At 41.6% G+C, this 27,464-nt stretch overlaps 1 protein-coding gene across 3 annotated transcripts in view; it reads left to right on the plus strand.

Moving 5' to 3' along the window:
- The window catches only part of DNAAF9 (dynein axonemal assembly factor 9), a 173,094-nt gene that overhangs the window by 129,121 nt on the left and 16,509 nt on the right, over positions 1-27,464 (plus strand). For all 3 annotated transcript variants that reach the window (XM_010811460.4, XM_010811461.4, NM_001079598.2), the window contains 4 exons: positions 1,473-1,631; positions 4,126-4,251; positions 15,286-15,323; positions 25,835-25,970. In XM_010811460.4, coding sequence (XP_010809762.1) covers positions 1,473-1,631; positions 4,126-4,251; positions 15,286-15,323; positions 25,835-25,970 — 459 coding nt within the window. The remainder of the gene's footprint in view (positions 1-1,472; positions 1,632-4,125; positions 4,252-15,285; positions 15,324-25,834; positions 25,971-27,464) is intronic.

Below are 27,464 nucleotides of genomic sequence, written 5' to 3' on the forward strand. Positions count from 1 at the left end.
AAGTATAGGGGACAAATGTACAAAACAGACTAGAAAACAGGTGGTATCTCTGCCTTCATGGAGCTTGTATTCTAGTTTTGGAAGATAGGCAATTAACCAGTTAAGAAAAATAGTACATTAGCTAGTGAAAAATGCTGTGGAGAAAATAAAGCTGAGAAGGCTATAGGAGAGCTGAGCTGGGGGACTGATTCCAGTTTTAATTGGGTACTCAGGGAAGTGGCTCAGACGATAAAGAGTCTGCCAGCAGTGTGGGAGACCTGGGTTCGATCCCTGGGTTGGAACGATCCCCTGGAGAAGGAACTGGCAACCCACTCCAGTATTCTTGCCTGGAAAAATCCCATGGATGGAGGAGCCTGGCAGGCTACAGTCCATGGGATCGCAGAGAGTCAGACATGACTGAGCGACTTCACTTTATTCGCTCACTCAGGGAAGACCTCACTGAAAAGGTGACATTTGAGCAAAGGCCTGACAATATAAAGGGATGAACCTCTGGATATCTGGGCAAGAGACCTGTTCCAGCAAGACCGGCATGGGCAAAGGCCTGGGAATTGTCACCAGGTTGGTTAGAACTTGAGAGCTGGTGGATGTGATCTTTCCATGGCCACAAAGGGACTGCATGAGTTTAGGTGGAACTGGGACATACTGGTTTAGATAAAATTGGAGAAATCATTCACCCATGTCTTCCATTTGGCTGACAGATTGCTAAACAAACCTTGCTGACTGAACCAGGCTTTTAATATCTAGTCAGTCTTCCTCAAAGTAAGCCTGCAGGAGACCATATAGAAGAACTGAGAAGACTGAAATCACCTAGGAGTTTGGGACTTTAGAGTGGGAGATTGTGGGGGTTGGGAAGATGAGTTTTAGAGAGATAATGGGGAAATATTAGACCTCCTTCATAAGTACTCAATAGCTAACTATCTCCTTCCTCATTTCCATTGCTTATGTTCTGTAAACAATCTGAATGCTTCTCCTTACCCATTATTATTTTTATTTTTTGGCTGTGCCATGCAGTTTGTGGGATCTCAGTTCCCCAACCAGGGATTGAACCTGGGCCACTACAGTGACAGTACCAAATCCTAACCACTAGGCCACCAGGAAACTTCCCCCACCCCTTCATTCCTTATTCTTGGCAAGAATTTTACTGCAAAGTGGACTGAAACTATTTTTCTGAACGGCTCTTCAGAAACTGACTGCCTGTTCAGGAGTCTTTCTCAACTCTGAAACCTGTTGATCATGTGCTTATCTGACCTTTCTCCCTATGACAGAGCATTTTGTGCCAAAAGCTCCAATAGAAGTGATTTCGGGGTACAGGGCTCCACACCCAGCCAGTTCCCTCTACCTGTTTCTGGTAGTATTGCTTTCTCCTGTATGGGTTCACGAGACCAAGTCTGTGGAGTACTAGTTACATTTGAATCCACTGGCAGAACCTATGGGTCAGGCCCTCATGCTGAGATTATACTTTCCATTTCCAGGTGGATGGTATACCGTCAAGTCATGGACAGCTCCGAATGTTTTCATGCTGCCCACTTCCAGAGATACCTTTCCAGTGCCCTGGAGGCCCAACAGAACCGCTCTGCCCGCCAGTCAGCCTATGTCCGCAAGAAGACCAGACTACTGGTGGTATTACAAGGGTGAGCCCTGGAAGTATTTTGGAAATAGTTGGGTAGTGTGGTGACCTTGCCATTATTTCATGTGTGGTTGACTTGGGGCACAGAATAAACTCCACATATGCACGAGAAGTGTCTAGTGTCTTTAGCAAGCAGGAACCGCTGTGGCCATCCTGTGGCCCAGAGTGACTGGTGAAGATGACACGCAAGTTTCAAGTTTGGCTTCAACGTCACATATCCTCAAAAGGCAAAGAACTGGGGAGGAGGTTTTCTGGGCAAGATTCTTTGATAATTCTTCTAACAGTAGTGGTCCCTAAGCCTTTTCGTTTGCCACCGAAGCAAGCAAGCTTCAGCTTTTTCAGTCCTCCTCCTGTGGAGTTGCAGACAGTCCCCACGCTCTAGTCTCAAGCCCCATCCACAAAGTGGCTAGGAAGGAGGAAGCAGGTGCGTCGTCCCCTGGGCCCGCAGGAGAACATGCCAGATCAGGAAAACATGGGCTGTGCTCTTCACTGCTGTCATTATAGTTGGTAATAAAGAAGCTTTTGGCAGTTCTCACAAAGTGCTTTTGTGCTGTGCTGTGGTGTTTTGTTTTGTGCTCATAATAATTAGTATTTGCAACTGGCTAATTGTTTCCAGTAAAGAATAGGCCCAGTTCCAAAGCCCTATTTGGTCTCTTGGATGTGATGGTAAGAATTGGAGGAAAGCCAGGCCAGTGGTGCTGCAGGAGGCAAACAGGAATGTGTCCCCTGCCAGGCCATCTTTTCTCTTATTTAGATCTTGTTCTTATATCTGCTTTGGGCTTCCCTTCTGTTGACTCTACTTGTGGGCTTAGGTTGTGGAAGCCACAGAGCAGGAAAGCTAGAAACCACTTGTTTTCCATCATCTCTAATAATCGAAAAAATAGGTTGGCCCAGTTTCGTCACCTCCTGCCACCTTTCCAGAGTTGAATGTCAGTGGGGGTATGGACCTGGAGTCAAATTTGGTACCTTGACATCGTATAGCTGAGGTCATTTCCATCTTCTATTACTTTAGAGAGTATTTTTGACTCCCCGTCTCTGACTGTACAAGTCTGCATAAGTGCCAGCTGTCCTGGCTGCTCTGGACTTCAGTGACAGTGTATGGCCAACCCACTTGTACTCTCAGAACCAGCAGTTGCCCAGTCACAGTCCCAGTACACTAGGAACATCCGATGGATTTCCTGCTGTGTTGCTCTGTATGACAGTGTTCTTACAGATGGGGCCCATTCCCCTGAGGCTCAGCAGGGAACACATGACAGACTCAGTGTAGCATATCCATCTCCTTGGAGCTGGACCTTTAAGCTCAATATTGAGGTGAGGGGACACCCCAGAGGCTTCTCAAGTTGAGAATTTTATTTCTTGAATATGGCCTTTATTTTGATTTATAGAATTCTGTGCCATCGGGCAGAGTTTTTTCTTGCCCCTATAGTGGCCTGGTCCCATTCTACTTACTGCTGCAGGTAAGCAGTGATGTTGAGCTTTGACACCAAGTGGAGTATTAGGTTGTTGTTTTAAAAATTGAATTAATGTATTTTTAAATGATAAAATTTTAGAAATGGGGGACAGATTAGTGGCTGCCAGGAACTGGGGATGGGAGTGGAGAGTGAGGGGGAGGTAGGTATGGTTATAAAAGGGCAACATGGAGGGAGCTTTGTGGTGTGAAACTGTTTAGTATCTTTACTATGGTAGAGGAGCCTGCACAGGTGACAGAACTGTATGGAACTGAATACATACACAAATAAGTAGAACTGTAAAAATCTGAGTCTTAAAAAGTTAATTTTAAGGAATTTGAGGGACTGTGTTAGTTTATACTCTAGAATATTATAAAAATCATTCTTTATCTACATTTAAGACAAAGTATCTCTCAAAACAAAAATTGAATTAATGTAAAATGAGGCAAAATTGCAGGCTTAAATTACAAATGTGAAATAGAGCCCAAAAGACACTTGTATGGAATATCTGTTGTTTTAGAAGAAAGGTAAAGTCCTGCTGGGCTTTTTTTGTTTTTAAATAAAGAAAATACTGACAAGAAAGAGGCAACATGAAGAGTTAGGTTTTTGCATTCATCATGCAGTTTGGGCAGTTCAGCCAAAGTGGCCAGGTACAGACTCAGAAGCTGGATCACTGTGCTCCCTGAAATGAAAGACTTATTAAAGAAAACAGACCAATGCAGGAGCTCTTAACTTGATGAGAAAATACCAAGTCCTGCCCCAGAGCCCCAGGGTCACCTGCAGGCTTCTCTGAAGTGGGTGGGCAGTAGAGTTCTTCCTTCCACTCACTCCTGCACAGTTAGAACTAGTGGAACTCGGAAGTACAGAAACACTGTAAACTGCAGGGGCTCTAAGTCATGAGGTGACTTGACCCCAAGGAGGCCTGTTGCTCTCTCCTCTTTTGGTTTCCTTCTACCCTTGCTCCACTTAGCCACTCAGCAAGCATTCCCCTCTTCTCCCACTCTGAAGCTCCAGTCCAGTAAACTTAACTACTCCCTTTTTTCCCCCTAGCTACACAGATGTTATTGATGTTGTCCAGGCTCTGCAGACCCATCCAGACTCAAATGTCAAGTCCTGCTTCACCATTGGTACCATCACAGTGTGTGTGGAGCCGCTGAGCTGCTACATGGAGCACAGGTACGTACTTAGGACCACCTCCAGCCCACAGGATGTGGTGTGTTTAAATGTACAGAAAGCTATTTACCTCCCACCTACCAGTAGGCGACGCATTTTTATGTGTTTGTCTTTTGAAATGCATCAGTTTACCCTCGTGGTGTTTCTGTTTTTCAGTTGCTAAGTCATGTCTGACTCTGCAACCCTGTGGACTGCAGCATGTCAGGCTCCTCTGTCCTCCAGTGTCTCCCATTTACTCAGATTCATGTCCATTGAATCAGTGTTGCTATCTAACCATCTCTTCCTCTCCCACCCCCTTCTCCTTTTCCCTTCAGTCTTTCCCAGCATCAGGGTCTTTTCCAATGAGTCAGCTCTTCATATCAGGTGGCCAGAATATTAAGAGCTTCAGCTTCAGCATCAGTCCTTCCAATGAGTATTCAGGGCTGATTTCCTATAGAATTGACTGGTTTGATCTCCTTGCAGTCCACAGATTCTCAAGGGTCTTCTCCAGCACCACAATTTGAAAACGTCAGTTCTTTGGCATTCAGCCTTCTTTAAATTCCAGCTCTCACATCCCTACATGACTACTGGAAAAACCATAGTTTTGATCATACAGACCTTGGTTGGCAGAGTGACGTCTGTTTTTTAATACACTGTCTAGGTTTGTTATAACCTACCTTGCAAGGAGCAAGCATCTTTTAATTTCATAACTAGAGTTGCTATCTGCAGTGATTTTGGAGTCCAAGAAAATAAAATATGTCACTGCTTCCACTTTTTCCCCATCTATTTGCCATGAAGTGGTGGGACTGTATGCCTTGATCTTAGTTTTGCATGTTGAGTTTCAAGCCAGCTTTTTTACTCTCCGTATGGACTGGCATCTTCTCACCACTTTTCTTTGTGCACTAATAAGTCACCCTTCTAGGATAGTGGGACTTGAAATAAATTCTCCCAGAAAAGAAGAATACCCATGGCAGGCTTTTCTTTTCTTCTTTACTGCAGGGAAGGGGCCTTCTGTAATAAGGCACTTGGAGTACCTCACAGATACTTTTTCATGTGGTTAAGCCATCTTAAAGCATCTTACCTCAGTTAATGACATTCATTCTCACTACTAACAAATGAACTTTTTTTTCCTACTTTGGAAATAATATGACAACAACAAAGAAAATTGGGTAATAATTCACCCATAATCTCACTAACTCAATGTAATATTATAATTTTTGTGAAGTCCTTTTTTATCTTTTATATGCATACTTTTTTTAACAGTTGTGATGTACATAAAGCTTTATATCTTTCTTAGGTTAACATATAAACATATTATGTAAGTGAACATATATCAGTCAGTCAGTTCAGTCGCTCAGTCATGTCCAACTCTTTGCGACTCCATGAACCTCAGCACGCCAGGCCTCCCTGTCCATCACCAACTCCTGGAGTCCACCCAAACCCATGTCCATTGAGTCAATGATGCCATCTGCCTCATCCTGCCCTCAATCTTTCCCAGCTGCGGTTCATGGGGTCACAAAGAGTCCGACACGACTGAGCGACTGAACTGAACTGATGATCAATTTTATTACTCTGTATTCCCATTCCCAAATTGCTTTCTGAGTGGGTTTTATAGTTTATACTGCCTCAGTGGTATCTAGAATTATTTATTTCATCATCAGAGAAGCCCCCACTGAGAAGTTTCAGACATTACATTTTCCCTTTGTAGAGCTGTTTGGAGGGCTCCCCTGTTAGCTCAGCTGGTGAAGAATCCACCTGCAATGCAGGAGACCCCAGTTCAATTCCTGGGTCAGGAAGAACCCCTGGAGAAAGGATAGGCTACCCACTCTAGTATTCTTGGGCTTCCCTGGTAGCTCAGTCGGTATAAAATCTGCCTGCAGTGTGGGAGACCTGGGTTTGATCCCTGGTCTTGATCCCTGGTCCAGGGAAGATCCCCTGGAGGCGGGCATGGCAACCCACTCCAGTGTTCTTGCCTGGAGAATCCCTGTGGACAGAGGAGCCTGGCAGGCTGCAGTCCATGGGGTCACAGAGTTGGACACGACAGAGTGACTAAGCACAGCACACATATCACAGACTTGTTTGGGGCTTCCCTGGTGGCTCAGACAGTAAAGAATCTACCTGCAGTGTGGGAGACATGGGTTCAGTCCCTGGGTGGAGAAGATCCTCTAGAGAAGAGAATGAGAAGGAACTGGCTACCTACTCCAGTATTCTTGCCTTTAGAATTCCAAGGACAGAGGCTGCAAAGTTTCCTTTCTCTGTAGCCTTTAGTAGAATATTTCTAAGAATGTATCCAAGATATGTTATCATGTGGTTTTTCTGATTAGTCCATATATTATTAATCATCTCCTGGCAACTGATTGATCTATCCTTAGATCTTCATCTGAAAAAGCTTCCTTCTTATTTGAGTCCTAAGTTGATATCTTTACACTTCTCATAGAAATTACATTAAAAATTACTACCCTAATTGTCTTAAGTGATCCTAAGAAATGTCTTTACCATTCTCCCTTCTCATTAGCTCTGCTTTCTCTAGGTTCTGCTTTCTCATTAAAAAAAAAAAAAAAAGCTATTTTTCCTTCTACCTCAAGGTAGGTTATTGTAGTGAATTCTGAGCATCACCATTGTACTTGAGAATGCTGTGTGGACTCTTATATGCCACTTTTTCTACCATCCATGCCTCTTCTTTTTCTCAAGTTTTTAGTTAAAGATGAATCAAGCAGAAAGAGGTCTAACATGGGACTGGACACTATCAGAGATACTAACATAGAAAGGTAGGAAAAGATAGTAATAAGCAAAGAACTAGACAAATACTGTTCTATACCATCAAGAAAAAATTAAGAAGAAGAAAAACTAATAGAGTGGCGTGGGAAGAGTTCAAGGAAGAAGTGTTAAAGGTCTGGGGAAATGGGAAGGTGGGATCTTCCTGTAGTAATGAAAATGTTTCTAAAATGAAATTGTGGCAGTGTTTGCACAGCTCTGTAAATTTACTAAAAAAAAAACACAAAACATTGGATCATACACTTTAAATGAGTGAATTTTGTGCTATGCTGATTATATCTCAATAAAACTGTTAATTGGAAACAATCAGGGACTTCCCCATGGCTCAATGGTAAGGAATCCACTTGCCAGTGCTAGAGACATTGGTTCAATCCCTGATCCAGGAAGATCTTATATGCCGCAGGGCAACTAAGCCTGTGCTCTGGAGGCAGTGAGTCACACCACTGAGCCCACATGCTGCAGCTGCTAAAGCCAATGTGCTCTAGAGCCTGTACTCCACAGCAACTTTTCCCTAGTTGCAATGAGCAGAGAGAAGCCTGCTCATTGCAACTAGGGAAAAGCCCTCACAGCAACAAAGACCCAGCACAGCCAAAATATAAATTAAAAAAAAAAAAACTCATTGCACATCGAGTCAGAGGTTACTGATTCAATCCGTGGTTGGGGAACTTTTCCCTAGTTGCAATGAGCAGAGAGAAGCCTGCTCATTGCAACTAGGGAAAAGCCCACACAGCAACAAAAACCCAGCACAGCCAAAATATAAATTAAAAAAAAAACTCATTGCACATCAAGTTAGAGGTTACTGATTCAATCCGTGGTTGGGGAACTTTTCCCTAGTTGCAATGAGCAGAGAGAAGCCTGCTCATTGCAACTAGGGAAAAGCCTGCACAGCAACAAAGACCCAGCACAGCCAAAATATAAATTAAAAAAAAAAAAGCTCACTGCACATCGAGTCAGAGGTTACTGATTCAATCTGTGGTTGGGGAACTAGGGTCCTGCATGCCCTGTGATGTGGCAAAAAAAAAAAAAAAAGACTAGAACGTTATTAAATAACGTTAATCTCATTCCATTAAGAAAAGAATTAGGGTGGGAGGGAGGTTCAAGAGACAAGAGGAAGGGGAAATATGTATACTTATGGCTGATTCACAATCGTCATATGGCAGAAATTGTAAAGCATTTATCCTCCAATTAAAAATTTAAAAAGCAGTAACACATTTACTTAAGAAAGTCTAAAATGAATTGAAAAAGGTAGTCATATACAAAAACATAGAACACTTTACTAATTGTAAAATTTTAAAAATAGTTGGTAAATTTCTTTAATTTCTGATATAAAACTTAAAGATAGAACTATTAAAGTAAATATAACATGGACTTCCTTGGTGGCGCAGTGGATAAGAATCCACCTGCCAACACAGAGAACACTGGTTCAATCCCTGGTCTGGAGATTCCACATTCCACAGAGTGACTAATCCTATGTGCCACAACTACTGAACCTGCACTCTAGAGCCCACGAGCAGCAACTGCTGAGCTTTCATGCTGCAACTACTGAGTCTTGTATGCCTTGGAGCCCATGATCCACAAGAGAAGGCTCCTCAATGAGAAGCCACCTCAGTGAGAAGCCACGCACCACGACAAAGTGTGTAACCCCCACTCACCGCAGCTAGAGAAAGTCCACGAAAAGCCACAAAGACCTAGTGCATTCAGAAAATAAATATAACAAAACATGCTAATGGATACACAATACATATATGTATTTATTAAAGTATTATTAAATGACAGAAGTAGTAAAAAGATTAAGTGACCAGTGTTAAGCCCGTACATTTGTAAAAAGTCCAGGAATTCCCTGGAAGTCCAAGAAACCTAGATGTCCATCAACGGATGAATGAATAAAGAAGTTGTGGTACATATACACAATGGAATATTACTCAGCCATAAAAAGGAATGGATTTGAGTCACTTCTAGTGAGGTAGATGAACCTAGAGCCTGTTATACAGAATGAAACGGGCAGTGAGAGTGCCGAACCTGTGGCCTGGGTTCGATCCCTGGTCAGGGAACTAAGATCCCAACAGCTGCATGTCACGGTCAAAAAAAGAAAGAAAAGAAATCCTTATAAGGCCAACTGTGGTAGATTAAAATTCTGGCCATACATTAAAATGTGTATATTATCATATGTGAAACAAATCACCAGTCCAGGTTTGATGCATGATACAGGATGCTCGGGGCTGGTGCACTGGAATGACCCAGAGGGATGGTTTGGGGAGGGAGGTGGGAGGGGGGTTCAGGATGGGGAACACATGTACACCTGTGGTGGATTCATGTCAGTGTATGGCAGAACCAATACAATATTGTAATTAGCCACCAATTAAAATAAATAAATTTATATTAAAAATTCTGGGCATAGCAAAAGCAGCCTTTCCCATCAGGACTTAAGTTGAATCTACTTTTCACCGTTTGAATCTTGGCTCAGGCATTGTGACTTGGCTTTGGCCAATGGGTCCTCAAGAAGCATGAAACAAGCCAAGGCTTGAAAAGCATTTTACACTTTGGGGCTTGCCCTCTCTTGCTTCTGGGAGTTAAGAACCACCATCTGAAGAGGCTGTTGGAGGGTGAAAGACCATGTAGATAGAGAGCCCCAGCCATCCATTCCTACCATCTAGACCAAGACCACTGTTGGGCCTGTGAGTGAGACCATCTTAAAGAGTCATCACCCCCCCTAAGCTATACCCAGGCTGAAACAACTGCCCATTCAACCTATAGAATCATGAGAAATAATAAATCATCCTTATTTTAAGCCACTTAGTTTTGGGGTGATTTACTATGTTGCAACTTGTGTAGGAAAATAGGTACTTTCATATACTTTTTTCCCCCATACTGTTGATAGGAATGTAAAATGATTTAATCTCTTTGGAGTCAAATATGGCCATTCCATTGCTAGAATTTTATTATACAGTCATATTTTTAGAAATGTGCAAAGATATATATGTCTATATAGGAGTATTTGTTTCAGGCTGAATTTTTATTTTTTATTTATATATTTTTTTAAAGTTGTGAGTTTAAATTTTATTCAGGGTCTTAACTGAGGACTATAGTCCAGGACACAGGTCTGAGGAATTCAGGCAGAATTATTAATTCTGAACTGTAGAGCCCACTCCAGCATGTTTAGTTGGGGAGGAATTTACTAATGGACAAAATAGCTTGAAAAGCCCCTGGGAGGGTCAGACTGTATTGATGAGGCATCCAGGTGGAACACTCAAACTTCAGTAGCGCTGCCCCAGTGAGATCCCCCTCGGGCTGTCTGAGGCTATCTCAGTCACTTCTTCCACCAGAAAATGGAGTCTGCTTCCAATACATCCCCTCATTCACTGTGTTCTTTGCCACTTGGAGTCTCATTGGTAAAACTTAGGTCATATGCTTATACCAGATGGCAGGAATGGCCAGAAAAGCAGTTTTCTGCCATTTATTTGAAGGACAGGCTTCCTCAATCCAAGTCTGGGAAAAGTGTTTAGAAGGTATGGGCAGTCTGAAATATAATAGATGTGCTCTACGGTGTTCAAGACAATAATGTTAATAATATCAAATGGAAATAACCCAAATGCTCATTAGTAAGTGACTGGTTCAATTTGAGGATATTCATATAATGGAAGCAGGTGGCACAGTGGTAAAGAATCTGCCTACCAGTGCAGGAGACACAAGAGATGCAGATTTGATCCCTGAGTTGGGAAGATGCCCTGGAGAAAGAAATGGCAACCCACTCCAGTATTCTTGCCTGGAAAATCCCATGGACAGAGAAGCCTGGCAGGGTATAGCCCATGGGGTCACAAAAATTCAGACACAACTTAGTGAATGAGCATGTGTAATGGAATACTATGCAGGCATTTTTTTAAATTAGGTAGATTTTATGTACTGATATGGAAAATGCCCATAATACTTTGTGAAGTGAGAAAAGAAAATTACCAAAACAATATGTATTCTTTAAATGTCTATATGACTAAACATAGAAAATATCTGGAACAATACATCCCAAACTGTGAATAGTGGTTTCTTCTGGGAAATGGTTAGTTCCTTGGGGGCAGATGTTAGATGATGTGTAAAACATTTGATATTTTATAGTACCATGTATATTGCTTCTTTTAATATAACAGCTTTATTGAAATGTAATACACATATCATAAAATTCACTGTTTTAAAATGTCCCTTCCAGTCACTTCCCATTTCTTTTTTTTCCCAATCCCTGGCAACTAGTCTACTTTCTGTTTCTGTGGATATGCTTATTCTGGATATGTTTGTATATGTTGCCTTTTGTGCCTGGCTTCTTTCAAGGTTCATCCATGCTGTGGCATGTGTCAGTGTTTCATTCCTTTTTATGGACAAATACGCCATTGTATAGATATATCACATCTTTTTTATCCACTCATCAGTTGATGGACATTAGAGTTTTTTACATTTGGCTATCATAAATATACTGCTATGAATGTTTATGTTTAAGTTTTAATATGGTCATATGTTTTTCTGTTCTCCTGGGTAGAATTGTTGGGTCATATACTAACTATTTAACTTTTGGAGGAACTACAAACTGTTATCCAAAGCCATTGCACCATTTGCATCCTCACCAGCAATATATGAGGGTTCCCATTTCTCCACGTCTGTCTTCAGTGATATTACAGTTTTAGGGGCTTTCCTAGTGGTCCAGTTAAGAATCTGCCTTGTAATGCAAAAGAAAGAGGAGGAAAAAAATATATTACAGTTTAGGAAGGAGGATGATATGTATAGAAGGAAAGGAATTGAGCTGTCATTTGTTTTCTGCTGTTTTTTAGACACTGTGATGCTTTACCTCTTTCAGTCCTCAAAATCCCTTTAAGTATTTTGGGAGGCATTTAAGGTAAGCATCATTACCATGTTTTACCATGAGGAAGCTGATGCTCAGAAAAGTTAAATAATTTCCCGAATGCCACATCCATGGCATGTACACAGTCAGTCGTGATATGGGGTGGGAAGTACTATAATAAAAAATCCATGTAATTTTACAAGAATTGTTAAAAACAGTGATATCTCAATGAGAAGTTGCATAAATGTGCAAGTCCGTGTGTTGAGTATTTTCTTTGCAGCTCTTTAAAGTGAGTAACTTAATGACCCTCTAACCTGTCAGAGGTTTAAAATACGAGCTTCCAACCTGTAACTGGATAAGATGCATGGAGAGGGAGCTTTGCTCAACTTCGTCTCAGATGCTACTGGTATGAATTGCTGTGCACTGCTGCAGGAAAGCAAGCAGGACACTGAGAATGGCTTTTAAGGCATATACTGTAAAGTCACAGGAACATCATCGAAAAACCTACAAATAATAAATGCTGGAGAAGATGTGGAGAAAAGGGAACCCTCTTACACTGTTGGTGGGAATGTAAATTGACACAGCCACAATGGAGAACAGTTTGGAAATTTCTTTTAAAAACTAGGGATAAAACCTACCATGTCATCCAGCAATCCCACTACTGGGCATATACCCTGAGAAAGCCATTCTAAAAGACATGTACCCCAGTGTTCATTGCAGTACTGTTTATAGAAGGCAGGTCATGGAAGCAATCTAGCTGTTCATTGATAGATGAATGGATAAAGCCGTTGTGGTACATATATACAATGGAATACTATTCAGCCATAAAAAGGAATGAATTTGAGTCAGTTCCTAGTGAAGTGAATGAACCCAGAGCCTGTTATACAGAGTTAAGTAAGTCAGAAAGAGGCAAATGTCGTACATTAACGCCTATATTGGAAACCTAGAAAAATGGTCTTGATGAACCTGTTTGTAGGACAGCAGTAGAGACAAAGACATGAAGAACAGACTTGTGGACACAGTGAGGGAGGCAGAGAGGGAGGTGAATTGAGAGAGTAGCACTGAAGCATATGTAAAATAGATAGCCAGTGAGAATTTGCTGCATGACACAGGAAGCTCAAGCCAGTGCTCTGTGACAGCCTAGAGGGGTGGGATGGGGTGGAAGGTGGGAGGGAGTTTCAAGAGGGAGGGGTCATATATATACCAATGGCTGATTCATGTTGATGCATGTTAGGAACCAACACAACATTGTAACAGTTATTCTCCAATTATAAATAAATTAAAAAAGTTACAGACACTTACTTGAGGGGACAGACATTTTCTAAGAATGCATTTGTGGACTTTCCTGGTGGTCCAGTGGTTAAGAATCTGCCAGTGCAGAGGACATGGATTCAATCCCTGGTCTGGAAAGTTTCCACATGCTGTGGGGCAACTAAGCCTGAGCACTGCAGCTACTGAAGCCCAAGTGCCCTATAGCCCGTGCTGTGCAACAAGAGAAGCCACTGCAATGAGAAGCCAGCACACTGCAACTAGAGAGTAGCCTCTACTCACCACAACTAAAGAAAGCCTGTGCATAGCAATGAAGACCCAGCACAGCCAAAAATAAATACTTTTTTTAAAGAATACATTTGCTCTGCAGCTGACCCTTCAGTGGACTATGAGTACAGTGAAGTCAGTGAGCTCTGTTCTTGGGAGACTCAAGTGAGGATCTCTCTCTCTTTGTTCTGGGGCTCCTAACCTTATTCAGAGCACATCGGGGTTCCTCTGTGGAATTCTTTAGAAACCGTGAAGGAATCAGGCAGGTGAACTAGATCCACAGCCCAAAGTTATACTTACCCAAGTGGCTCACTTATCCACGAAATTTGGTTCCAAATGGTGTGTGTCTGAGCATTGTCAAAAATCAAATTAAAAAATGAAGATTTGCCACCACCAAGGAAATTGCAAGAGAAGAACTCCCCTAAGTGTTTTGAACAGCATTGATACCTGCCAACTAGACAAGCAACAATTCAGAGGGTGACTTCAGCAAACATCTTACTTGCAGGGGTAGACAGCACAGGAGCTTTGTGGTGTTAAACAAACCTGGGCCCCTGTGTAAACCCTCCCATTTCCTAGCTGCAGGTAGGACCTTCGGAGAAGGCAATGGCACCCCACTCCAGTACTTCTGCCTGGAAAATCCCATGGATGGAGGAGCCTGGTAGGCTGTAGTCCATGGGGTCGCTAGAGTCGGACACGACTAAGCGACTTCACTTTCACTTTTCACTTTCATGCATTGGAGAAGGAAATGGCAACCCACTCCAGTGTTCTTGCTTGGAGAATCCCAGGGACGGGGAAGCCTGGTGGGCTGCCGTCTATGGGGTCGCACAGAGTCAGACACGACTGACGTGACTTAGCAGCAGCAGCAGCAGGTAGGACCTTGGGCCAAGTGCTTAGCTTGCTTAGCCACCATGAACCCACTGTTTGCAGCTTTTAAGTACCCAAGGCACAGGGTGGATGTGAGAATAAAATTGTATGTGTGAACTGCTTGCCCAGTGCCCAGTCAAAGCCTTTGATCAAAGATAGCTCTTTTCATTAGTATTGGCTTTCTTCACCAAGAAGAGCACTGTGGTGTTTTAGAAGTTTTAAAACACTAAGAATATTGAGTTTTTCTCTGGAGCTTACTACAGAGCTACAGTTGTTAACTCATACTTTGAATTAGTCTATTAGTCTATCCTCAATCTATTCAGTCAGTCTCCTACATTTCATTCACCATTCGAGCTTAGAATAAGGTTAAAGGGTGCGGGGTCTTCTGTGGTGGTCCGGTGGTTAAGAATCCTCCTTGTAATGTAATGTAATCCTCCTTGTAATGCAGGTTTGACCCCTGACCCATGAACTAAGATCCCACATGTTGTGGGGCATCTAAGCCTGTGTGCCACAGCTAGAGAGTCTGCATGCCATAATGAAAGATCCCGCTTGACACAACTAACACCAGACACAGCCAAATAAATAAACAAATGCTTTTTAAAAAAGATGAAAGGGGAACCTGGATTTAGTTGTGCACATAACAGGAAATATGGCAACTTTGTTGTTGAAGGCCCTTGGCAGGATTAGGCAAGTGTAATTTTTCTCATTTTCCCTTGAAAGTTTCCCTGTACTAACAGGACAGTATCTCTCCAGGGTAAAAGAAAAAGACCAATCTCTCTTTCTCCATTTCCTATAGTCTTGGTAGTTGAACAGGGATCTCCTGTTCAACATTCCACCAAGAGTTGGCCATGTTGGGACTTTTTTAGGGTTTCTGGCTTAGGGAACTCTGGTTCAAAACTATGAATACCTTTTGTATAACCATGGCTATCCTTAATGTTCAGTGTTACCTGCCAGTTGCCCCACTGAGTAAGCCATTTTATATGTTAGTGATAGTCAAAATTTTGCGAGAAATCAGTGAAAATTGAGATTAATTGTTTTAAATATTTGTTTTCTCTCCGTAGATTCCTGTTTCCTAAATTTCTTGACCAGTGTTCGCAAGGTAAGCAATGTGCTCTACATCCTGCTTGCATGCCTTTCAAAGTCTGTTTAGATGCAACAGACTTTTCTTCATGTTCCCACCTACCATTCTGAAATCTAAAACAAAACTGATCCAGGGAGAACTGGGGCATTTTTTGCTGTTATCTTATTTGAGAGGTGGATTTCTTCTAAGAGTTTGTCTCAATGATAATAAATTGCCATGTCAACACCTCTTTTGAGCTGCGCTTAACTCTGCCCTCCATTCCAACTAATGTCAGTTGACTGAATAAGTATTCCTAGCCTGCGAATCAGCAAGATTTTGATGCATTTCTCCTGTCCCATGAGTGCAGAGTATGGCCCAGTAGAACCTTCTCCTTTAACCCTCTGCTGCATACACTGAGATTTTCCACATCTGCTTATATATAGAAAAATCCACCTATCTTTAGGTTGTACTCAACCTTGCATTGTCGTACCATCTTGCAGTCTGGAAGCAGCACTTTTTAGTCAGATTAGCTTTAGTGGCTGGAAACCCAGAGTAAATTCTAAATTTCCTACAGTAGTGATAAAATGCTTATTGTTGTCAGAAGACCTGGGGTCTGGGCTTCCTGAAGCAGCCCAGCAAGTAGAAATCAGATGGAAGAAAATAACTCAGTGTCCCCAGCACAGTTCTGCCCTGCTGATCCCATTGCCAGTCTACAGGGAATGGGGACCACAGAGCATTAGCAGAGCTGTTGTCTTGGGAAAGAGCTGAGCTGGAGGCTGTGCAGAGCAGGAGACTGGGTCACTGGAGAGAAGAATTTACGTGTTTGGCTGCTGCACTGAGGAGTCTCAAGTCCAGCTTTTTAGAGGCCCTTGTTGCTTTTTAGGCACTGCTCCCTAGAAGCAGAGTTGAATGGAGGTTAGCTGGGTCTATCCACAGTGTCCACCCAAGGTAGATCAAAGAGATTTTTGAGGGGCTGGGTCAATAGGATGTGGGAACAGGCTGGATGGAGGACATTGAAACAAGACATATCTGGAATGACTTCTAGGTTTCTAGCTTGGGAGATTGGGAAAGTTGATGGTACATATCCTTGAAATAGACTACATAGGAAAAAACATAGGTCCAGGAGATAACCAAGGAGAGCTGTCTGGTCCTTTGATAAATGCTTGGAAGTCATCATCAAAGCCAAGGGTGTGGGCTATAGTCTGCCCCATGTCCACCACCTGATCACACGGTGTTTGCCACCCTAGTGCCACTTGGCTTCTTGACACTTTCTCCTTCAGTGGCCTTCTCCCTTTTTTGCATGTGGGAAAAGCGATCAGGCTGCCTTGGCAAAGAACCTTAGGGAAGTGCTCTATCTTTACCATCCATGAACCTGGGCCAATATTACAAGAGGATAGCCCTTTTAAAGCCAAGACAGGATGAGTTCTTTCTGGCATTTGGTAGGCATATTTCATTAAAAGAGCCTTCCAACTCATTGTTCAAAGGCAATGTATGTCAATTCTGTGCTTATATAAAGAAAGCTAGGGGGAATTCCCTGGTGGCCCAGTGGTTAGGACTTGGTGCTTTCACTACCACAGCCCAAATTCAATCCCTCATCAGGGAACTTAAAAGAAAGCTAGGGATGTGATCAGATGTGGACAGGTGCCTTTGAGACCATATATGCTGTTTTCTGAAGTGCAAGGGGCTGGTTAAGTGGTAGTGCCTTAGTAAACATCTTCCCCTTACATCTGGGCACAGAGGACCCTATAGACTAATCTGACCTGGTTCACCATGAGCACTGGCCTTCTGGGAAAACAGGAGATAAGGGCAAGTATTTCTCCTCGGAGATTTAGTGCCTTTCTTAGAGGTGGAATCTGCCACCGGTAGACAAACATTTCATGTCCCCAGGGAGCATTTGCCTCCTTTGCTCCTGTTCATAAGTCAAGCTCTGATTCATTGCTTTTATAACAAGGGATTATTTTACAGTGAGAAAAGCACTGTATTGCAACCACAAAATGATGTGTATTACAGAAATCCAAGGATTAGGGAATAATCTCAGTGCTTAAACGACCAGCACAGCTCATTATAATGCTAGCTTTAAAGCAGAGAGCAGACATTTTGCTCCCATGATCTGCTTTTAGAAGTATCTATATGGTGGACGAAATGGCAACCCACTCCAGTATTCTTGCCTGGAGAATCCCAAGGATAGGGGAGCCTGGCTGGCTACAGTCCATGGGGTCGCCAAGAGTCGGGCACAACTTAGCAACTACACAGATATAGAAGACAAACTGGTGGTTACCAAAAGAGAGACAAAAGTGTGGTGGGACAAATTACGTGTATGGGATTAAGAAATTAAAAACTCCTATGTATAAACAGCAACAAGTTTATATTGTATCAGATAAAGAATTATAGCCTTTATTGTATAATAACATTCAATGGAGTATAATCTGTAAAAATACTGAATCACTGTGCTGTATACGTGAAACTAGTATAATATTGTAAATCTTCTATACTACAATTTAATAATTAAAAAATTATCAAAAAAGAAATATCTGTAGATTTTTGAGGTTTGATTTCTAGGCTGCTGGAAGCCTTTAGCCAGACTGAGATGGTCAAACAGACCTCAGAGATGTTTCTCCTCTTTTGGGAATGGGCCAGGCCAGGCTGCCTGCTCACTCACAGCCCAGACTTGTGAGGCATTGGCTAAATCAGAGTATCCATTCCTTTGTACATAGCAGGAGGATGGCCCAAGCAGGATGAAACTGCCCACAATGGCCTCTTCACCTTGTGCTCCAGATAACTGCTGTACCTTGCCTTAATGATGGCATTTCCTCTTGGCAGGTAGCAGTTTGCATAGCTGGCCTAAGGAATGCTGGGGATAATCCTTTTGCTTGTTTCTCCATAAAGCAAAGCCCCTTTTCTATGTCCAATTCCTGACCTAGAATCCAAAGCCCACAGGGTTTGTCTACATGATACTAATGGGGAAACAGGACTTTGAGAAGGTGTCTGTCAGAGACTCAGACCCTAACTTTTTCTCAGGCAGGCCAAGCCTGTGCTTGTGATTCTGGTGCATGCCGCTCAGGTTGGCATGTTTGCAGTAGACTGACTCTTCAGTTTCTTTTGCCCAAGAAGATACTAAATAGAATCCAAGGGCCTTTGCAGAGATCTCTCGGCCTTTCCTGGCTCCTCACTGCAAGATACACCACAGCTATTCTTGTCTTCACCCTGGGACTTTCATGGACCCTTGCAGGAGCTGGCTCTCATAACTGCCCTCTCTGGAATGTGCTGACCCTTCTAGAACCCTACCTACTTCCCCACTGTGCCACATTCTGGGCCTGGCTGCCTAGTCTTGTCTTACTTAGTTTCCAGAGGCCCCAGCCACTTCCTGTAGCTGCACCAAGACATGGGGTTCTGGCAGTAAGCTCACCAGACTGTCCTTATTGCCTGCCCGCAGCCTCCAAAGTGACCTTTTTAATGGGAATGGGAGCACAGGCACTGCCAGTGTCACCTTTCTTAGGAGGCTTCTCTGACACTCTGACTGCAGATAGTCCATCTTAATGTTAAAGCTTATGACAAGGAAGCCATATGAGCAGCCTTTTTAAAACTGAATAAACAAAAAGTAGACATATTCTACATTTGAATTTCTAAGTCTTATGCTATTACCATATCTAAGCCATACATGAAAACCTAGGAGATAGAAGTTGTAAGTGTGGAAGAAGTTGTTAAGAAAATACGGTTTTGTATATTCGTGTATACTTGTATATGCATAGACCATCTGAGGAGACATACCCCAAATCCGCTTATTAGTGGTTGCCTCTGGGGAGAAGTAAGGTTCAGGGTGCCAGAGAAGGGAAGAAGAAACTTTATACTGAACCCTTTCATACCTTAATGAATTTTGCACCAAAATATGTATATCTAATCTTAGCTACCTTTTAAAATGGCTGTCTGATGAATGATACTTGCTCAGATTTGCAAGTGGGAAAATTTTTGGCATGTGGGTACCCACAGCTTAGTTGTTTAGGCAGCTGCCTCAGAGGTCAGGTTGCACATGCCTTTTATTATACTTAGTTCATTTATTCATCTGTTCAGCAAATCTTTATCCTATACCTTCTCTAACCCAGTCCTAAGGGATTAGGGAAGTCTTCTGGAAGGATGCTGTTTAAATTGTCTACAACCTGAAGTAGGAGTTGGTCCTTCAAAAAAGAAAGGAGGGAAAAGATAGTTCCAGACAGAAGAAACAGCAGGAAAGAAGACCTGATGGTGACTAGAGCCTTGAAGAAGTGCAGCATGCGGGTAGGTCAGACTGGCCAAAAAGTTTAGATATCAGCCTACAAGTAATTGGGATGCTGTAAATGTGTTAAGTGGGGAAATGATTTGATCAGATTTATGTTTTTGAAAGATTACTTTGACTACAGGAGAAAGAATGAATTGTAGTAAAGGAAGCCTGGAAGTGGAGAGAATGAGCACAGAGCTAGTAAAGAGCAGTGGTCTAAACTAGGCAAATGGTAGCAGGGACTGAGAGTGGAGGATGGACTATGGCGCAGGTTTGGGGAATTCAGCAGTCAGTGTGCCCTTACCAAGTGACCACTTGAATGTCAGGGGAAGCCACCGAGAAAACTCACCTTTGAATCCTCATAGGTCTCTCAAGCACTCTGCAGAGGCAGATGGGCTGTATTTGCCTAAGGCTGATTGACTTGCTGTGGAGCACTAACAGATACTTGAGAAGAGCAGGACTCATGTCTCTGAACCAAAAAGCCAATAGATTCCCAAACAGCTTGTTAAACACCCAGGAAGCAGATTCTGTACTCAGCAGTCAAGCCTTACTTCCTGACATTTACAATCTTAGACATATTGTATACCTTTTGTGTACATCATGCTAAATGCCGGGCTGGATGAATCACAAACTAGCATCAAGATTGCTGGGAAAAATATCAACAGCCTCAGCTATGAAGATGATACCATTTTAATGGCAGAAAATAAAGAGGAACTAAAGAGCCTCTGGATAAGGGTGAAAGAGGAGAATGAAAAAGCTGGCTTGAAACTCAACAGTTGAAAAAAAATCAAGATTGTGACAAATAGAAAGAGAAAAAGTGGAAAGAGTGACAGATTTTATTTTGGGGAAAAATTTTTATTTTTCAAAATCATTGTGGATGGTGACTGCAGCCATGAAATTAAAAGATGCTTACTCCTAGGAAAGAAAGCTATGACAAACCCAGATCACGTTTTAAAAAGTAGAGACATCACTCTGCCAACAAAGGTCTATATAGTCAAAGCTATGGTTTTTCCAGCAGTCATGTATGGATGTGAGAGTTGGACTATACAGAAGGCTGAATGCCAAAGAATTGATGTTTTTCTAATTGTGGTGCTGGAAAAGATCTTGACAGTCCGTTGGACTGTGAAGACATCCAACCCAGTCAGTCCTAAAGGAAATCGACCCTGAATATTCATTGGAAGGACTGATGCTGAAACTGAAGCTCCAGTACTTTGGCCACCTGCTGTGAAGAGTCAACTCAATGATGCTGGGAAAGATTGAAGGCAAGAGCAGAAGGGGACAACAGAGGATGAGATGGTTGCATGGCATCATCAATTCAATGGACATGAGTTTGAGCAAACTCTGGGAGATGGTGATGGACAGGAAAGCCTGGCATGCTGCAGTCCATGGAGTCACAAAAAGATGGATATGATTTAGCAACTGAACAATGACAACATACCCTTTGTGTATGCCTTGTCCCCATCGTAACACATGACCATTGACATGAATCTCCTAACCCCTGCTCCCTGGTTGTGAATGGAATATGGTTATGAGGTTAGAGTCAATCTTTAGAGTTTGGGAACACTTTTTAAGTATGATTGGTGAGAGGAAGTATCACTGACTTCTGCCCCAGACCAGAGGCAAAGGCCAAGGCCAGGGGTCCTGGAAGCTGCTTTCAAACTAGTGATAGCCACTCATCTAAACCATGGGCTCAGTAATCTAGGCTGGTGAGAGTCACGTGACTTAGCTTCCTGTGTGTTGCTGTGGCTAACTAAGGTCCACGTGCAGCAGCCATCCCTGTCCGTCTGAGGAATGGATCAGTCCAGTCTCCTTGATGTAGATGATGGTGCTAGTAGTAGTGTCAGGTTACATTTAATGAGTTCTTTCTTTCTGTAGCCTGTGATAAGCATTTCACTGCTAACCTGGAGGTGCATGTTCCCATCTAACAGAGGAGGATTTAGGGCTCAGAGAGAAAGTTGAGCAGCTTGCCTAATGTTACCTATGAATAATTAGTAGAACCCAGAATTCAAACTCAGATTTTCTTGACTCTAAAACTCATGCTTTCATCTTTATACTGTCTTTTTTTACAAATAAGAAGAAGATAAATAAAAATATAAATCATATTTTAAGCATTGCCCATGTTATTCAAAGGAGCTCTCCTAAGTTTAGAGAAAGGGAGACAGCAGGGTGGCATGAGGGGTGGATTGGACTGGTAAGGTATTAGAGAAGATCTTAAAGAAGAAGTAGGCTAGTGAACAAAGTACAGAGTAGTATAATATGCCACTAATCATGGGGGAAATGTATGTATACACATTTGCTTGTATAATTCAGCATATATCTGGAAGAAGACTCTGATAAATGTGGTTGTCTTCAGGAAAAGGTAGTAGGTAACTGGGGAGAAAGGGAATTTGTTTTCTCTTGTGAACTCTTCCATACATTATGACTTTTGCCCTCAGAAACTAAGTATAGCTAATTTTAAAAAAAAACCAAACACTTTATTGAAGTAAATAGTATTAGTAAGAGTCCTCTGTACTGAATCTTATTATTCAGAGTCCTAGTTACACGGTTATTTAGGAAAGCTGAAGTCTTACAACTTAGAGACATTGCTGCTGCTGCGTCGCTTCAGTCGTGTCTGACTCTGTGCGACCTCATAGACCGCAGCCCGCCAGGCTCCCCCGTCCCCGGGATTCTCCAGGCAAGAATACTGGAGTGGGTTGCCATTTCTTTCTCCAATGCATGGAAGTGAAAAATGAAAGTGAAGTCGCTTAGTTGTGTCCGACTCTTAGCGACCCCATGAACTGCAGCCTACCAGGCTCCTCCATCCATGGGATTTTCCAGGCAAGAGTACTGGAGTGGGGTGCCACTGCCTTCTCCTTAGAGACATTATGAACTAATTATTTATAAAACTAGTCTCTGTTAGTGAAAAGATTAATGATGAGCGTTAAATCTTTTTAGATACAAGACTAATTACAACATCTATGAGAATGCTATTAAAAAATAGAATATAAATGTTGAAAATCTCAAAAACCTATAAATGAACTCATATTTAATAAAATATTAGGAAGCAGTAAGAGAGAAAGAGATTATCTGTACATTTTCTCAAGTGGGAGATCTGTAAATTTTAAAGCTGTTAAATCAAGTTATAAAGAGTATTTATACTCTTTAAAGGTATAAAAATATCTACTTGGAGAAACTATAAAATTATTAATATAACCAGCCAGAATGTGATAGTGGAGAAATGGGATGAATTTAAAGGTATATGAACTTCCCTGTCTCATGAGGAAAACTCAAAAGATATTGTTTAAAGGTGACAGGATAGCTATCGTAAGAACTTAAAACAGACTAAACTTATCAGAAGGAACGCAGAAAACGATGTAGAATCATACTGGTAAAGGTTTAAAAAAATGTTTTTTATGTTGAACAGAATTCAACATAAACAAGGTGATAGAACCAAAGTACCATTAAATATTAAGTGGGATGTGCTGTGCACTCAGTCATGTCCAACTTTTTGTGACCCCATGGACCGTGGCCCACCAGGCTCCTCTCTGTCTATGGAATTCTCCAGGCAAGAATACTGGAGTGGGTTGCCATTTCCTTCTCTATAAGTGGGTTAAACACCTATCAAAAGAAAAATTATCTCAGGTTAAACCAAAAAATCAAATCTAAATTATATGATGTTGTACACAAGATCATCTAAAACTACGGATGGTGATAAAAGAATGGGCAAAGATATGACAGACGAATGCAAACAAAAAGAGGTGATGTTAATAATAGCCGAGTTGAATTTGTTATTGTTGTTCAGTTGCTAGGTCTTGTGTGACTCTTTGCTACCCGAAGGGCTGCAGCACACTAGGCACCCCTGTCCTTTACTGTCTCCTGGGGTTTGTTCAGGTTCATGTCCATTGAGTTGGTGATGCTATCTATCTCTTCCATGGCTACCCCTCCTCTAAGGGAGGCCATAATCTTAGTTTTTTGTATGTTGAAGTCTTATGCCAGCTTTTTCACTTTCTTCTTTCACGTTCATCAAGAAGTTCCTTACTTCCTCTTTGCCTTCTGCCATTAGTGTGGTATAATCTGAATATTTGAGGTTGTTGATATTTCTTCCAGGTATCTTGATTCCAGCTTGTGCTTCATCCGGCCCCTCATTTTGCATGATTTACTCTGCATATAAGTTAAATAAGCAGGGTGACAATATACAGCTGACAATATATATATACAGGTGACAATATAGCTTTTATCTTCTTCATCCACTAATGGACACTTAGGTTGTTGGTTGTTTCTATAGCTTGGCTATTGTGAATAATGCTGCAGTGAACATGGATGTGCAAATAGCTCTTCAAGATAGTGATTTCATTTCTTTCTGATATAAGCCCAGAAGTGGAATTGTTAGATCATGTGGTGGTTTTATTTTTAATTTTTTGAGGACTCTTCATCCTATTTTTCATAGTAGCTGTACAACTATAGCGTTTACATTCCCGACAACAGGGCACAAGTTTCCCTTCTCTCCACATCCTCACCAACTTTTGTTATTTCTTGTCTTTTTGAAAAACATAGCCATTCTAACAGGTGTAAGGTGCTATCTTATTGTGGCTTTTTAAAATAACAAATTAAGCATTCAACTTAAGTTTGAAAAAGAACAAGAACTTTTTTTTAAAAAAATTGAAGCTGTAAAACAGTATCTAGCCTGCTAAAGAACACTATGGAAAAAAAAATAAAAGAACACTATGGAGATTCTATTAGCAAAATCTAGACTACAAGAAATATACAAGAAGCAGTTCTTCAACAAATAAATCACAGAGAAATAAGAAGAAACTATAGATTGAAAGCAAATTATGTGATATATCAATGAAATATAATATAGGGGCTTTGGTTCCTCATTCCAAACAATTAACTCTAAGAAAATATTCTTGAGTCAGAAAAATTTTAATGTGGACTAGATATTTTATATTAAGAATTTATTGCTTAATCATTCTTTTTTTTTTTTTTTTCCAAGATTTATGTATTTACTTATGGCTGTGCTGGGTCTCTGTTGCTGCCCATGGGCTTTCTCTAGTTGCATAGAGCAGGGGCTCCTCTTCATTGTGGTGGATGGGCTTCTCATTGCAGTGGCTTCTCTTGTTGTAAAGCACTGGCTCTAGGTGTGCTGGTTTAGTAGTTGCAGCAAGTGGGCTCAGTAATTGCAGCTTGCGAGCTCTGGAACACAGGCTCAGTAGTTGTGGTGCGTGGCCTTTGCTGCCCTGCAGCATGAGGATCTTCCTGGAGGAAGGATTGAACCTGTGTCCCTTGCACTGGCAGGCAGACTCTCAGCCACTGGACCACCAGGGAAGCCCCATTCATTTTTTTAAAGAGTCCTTATCTTATGGTAATACATACTGAAATATTTTGGATTCAATAATAGGACGTCTGTTATTAGCCTCAAAATCATCCCCTGGGGAAGGCAAGGAAAGCCGAAAAGGTGGGAGGGAGTATGATATAGAAGAAATACAATTAGACAAATGTTGGTAATTCTTGAAGCCAGGTGATGGGCACATGGGCATTCATTACACTATTTTTTTTCTATTTTTGTATATGTTTGAAATGCTCACATTATTGTCAATAAAAATGGTTGAATCATACAAATGCAGGTGACATTATAGCAGAAGTGGTGTGTATACAATGATCATAGCCATCTAGAATAAATACGAAGAGATATTATAATTGTGTTGGCATGCTGGGATGTGATTAAATTCTCTGATTTCCAGATTATCAGTAGTGTCATAGTGTCATGGATTTTACTTCTGTATTTTCACAGAAGTATGGGAGTGATTGTGGCCCACTCCACAGCATCTCTTTATATGGGCCACCCTTCCTTACTGTGTCACTCTGTAAATATCTTTGTTAGAACTTACCTTGTAATTGTAAGTCCATGGGTGAGCCTTCTTGACTGTGCACTCTTTAAGAATGATTAGCACCTGACATATGGTTTGTGTTGGTAAATGTCTGTGTTCTGAACTGGTGAAAGTCATTGGCAGCAGTTCTAAGGAAGTTCATGGGATACGGAAAGGGCCATTTGATGAAAAAGCTCCAGGTATCAAAGTGAAACTAAGAAGACAGAGGAGGTTAGGAAGAGGGGCAGCTGCAGAGCTGAGGCCATTCACTTCCAGAGGCTGCAGAAAGAACGGAATGATGGCTGTTGTATCAGTATTGAGGGGCAGGGGTGTCTACATGAGGGGCTGCTAAAAGGGATATCAGGCGAGGGAGCCAAGGGCTCACATTTGTGCAAATCCTCAGCCCCAGTCAGAACTCTGAAGGCTGAACTGTTTTTGATTTTATCCCCCAGGCCTGGTTAGCAATGTGGTATTCACCAGTCACACTATGGAGCAGAGGCACCCTCTCCTTGTTCAGCTGCAGAGCCTCATCCGAGCTGCTAATCCTTCTGCATCCTTCATTCTTGCAGAAAATGGGATTGTCACCAGGTAAACTTAACAGTCACTTCCCTCTGTAGGACCAACCACTTTCTCAAATACAGCATTCTGTTTGTGACCCATTGGCTCTTTCCACTGTATCTAAGACCTGAGCATTTACAGAAGCCAGGTCTTGAACAAGTGCTTTTGATGCTGTATAGAAATCACCAAGAGGATTCCCACATGTCAGTATCCTGTACTGTTTTGAGATGTTTTGTTTTTGATGCATTCTCATTCTCATTCATTAAAGGATTCAAGTCAAGACTCTCTCAGTGTTCTTTATGTTAAGATATGAGAGAAGTAGCATAAAAACATAGGGAAATTATATCTTTTAATTTGTAGAGTTGGGTTCTAGTTACAACCTAAAAATAGAAAATTAGTGACTTTTTATGTAACGATACTAAGAGTTGTATACTTTTTATATAGTTTCGACCTTTGAGCATTGCAGATATTTTACATATTCAAAAGTTAGGTCAACAAGGAGGAAAAAATACAAAAAGTGAATCTATCTGTATATCAAAGTAATAACACCCATACACACACAAAATAATTCAAGTAAGTTTTGAACATAATCCTCTGTTGGAACCCGAATTCCAAACAACATCACTGAACATTAGGGAAGGGAGATTGTAAATATGAAATGGAAAGGTAAGGAAAAACCCTGCAGATATTGGAGTTGAATAGGGAGACTCAATATAAATTCATTAGTTCAAAAAAATGTGTATTCCCTCTTTCCATTAAAAGGGACCAAAAATAATACCACAGTCGCAATTAATACCTTTACTGCTGCTGCTGCTAAGTCGCTTCAGTCGTGTCCAACTCTGTGCGACCCCATAGACGGCAGCCCACCAGGCTCCTCTGTCCTTGGGATTCTCCAGGCAAGAATACTGGAGTGGGTTGCCATTTCTTTCTCCAATGTATGAAAGTGAAAAGTGAAAGCGAAGTTGCTCAGTCATGCCCGACTCTTAGCAACCCCATGGACTGCAGCCCACCAGGCTCCTCCGTCCATGGGATTTTCCAGGCAAGAGTACTGGAGTGGGGTGCCATTACCTTTACCTCTAGATCTTAATTTCTAAGTACCAATCCCTACTAAAGGTATCTGGTCTCTTTGGAGAATTAGTTGATTGCAATTTAGGCAGTGAAAGTACAATGTGAGCCTAGTGCATTTTATGCCAGAAAGGCAGGGAAGTATTCAACAATTAGTGGAGATATTTCAAAAGGATACGGAAGCTAGCTTAAGAAGCTCCCACTTAAGTTTGGGACAACTTGAGTTGTGGTATGAGAGAACTGTGATACTAATGGATATAGCACATGGAATAAAATGAGTCTATGGTGATATTAAAAAAATTAAAAAGGGAGGGGGACAGAACAGTAAAGCTCTTCTCTATAGAAGAATGTTAGCTAACAAATAAGAATTTATAGAACTGGAAAGACACCATTTTGTAACCTTTCATATAATAACTTGATTTAGGCAAGAATTATCAGTGGATGCTAAAAGTAGTGGAT

Source organism: Bos taurus, chromosome 13 (assembly GCF_002263795.3).
Source record: "Bos taurus isolate L1 Dominette 01449 registration number 42190680 breed Hereford chromosome 13, ARS-UCD2.0, whole genome shotgun sequence".
NCBI lineage: Eukaryota > Metazoa > Chordata > Mammalia > Artiodactyla > Bovidae > Bos > Bos taurus.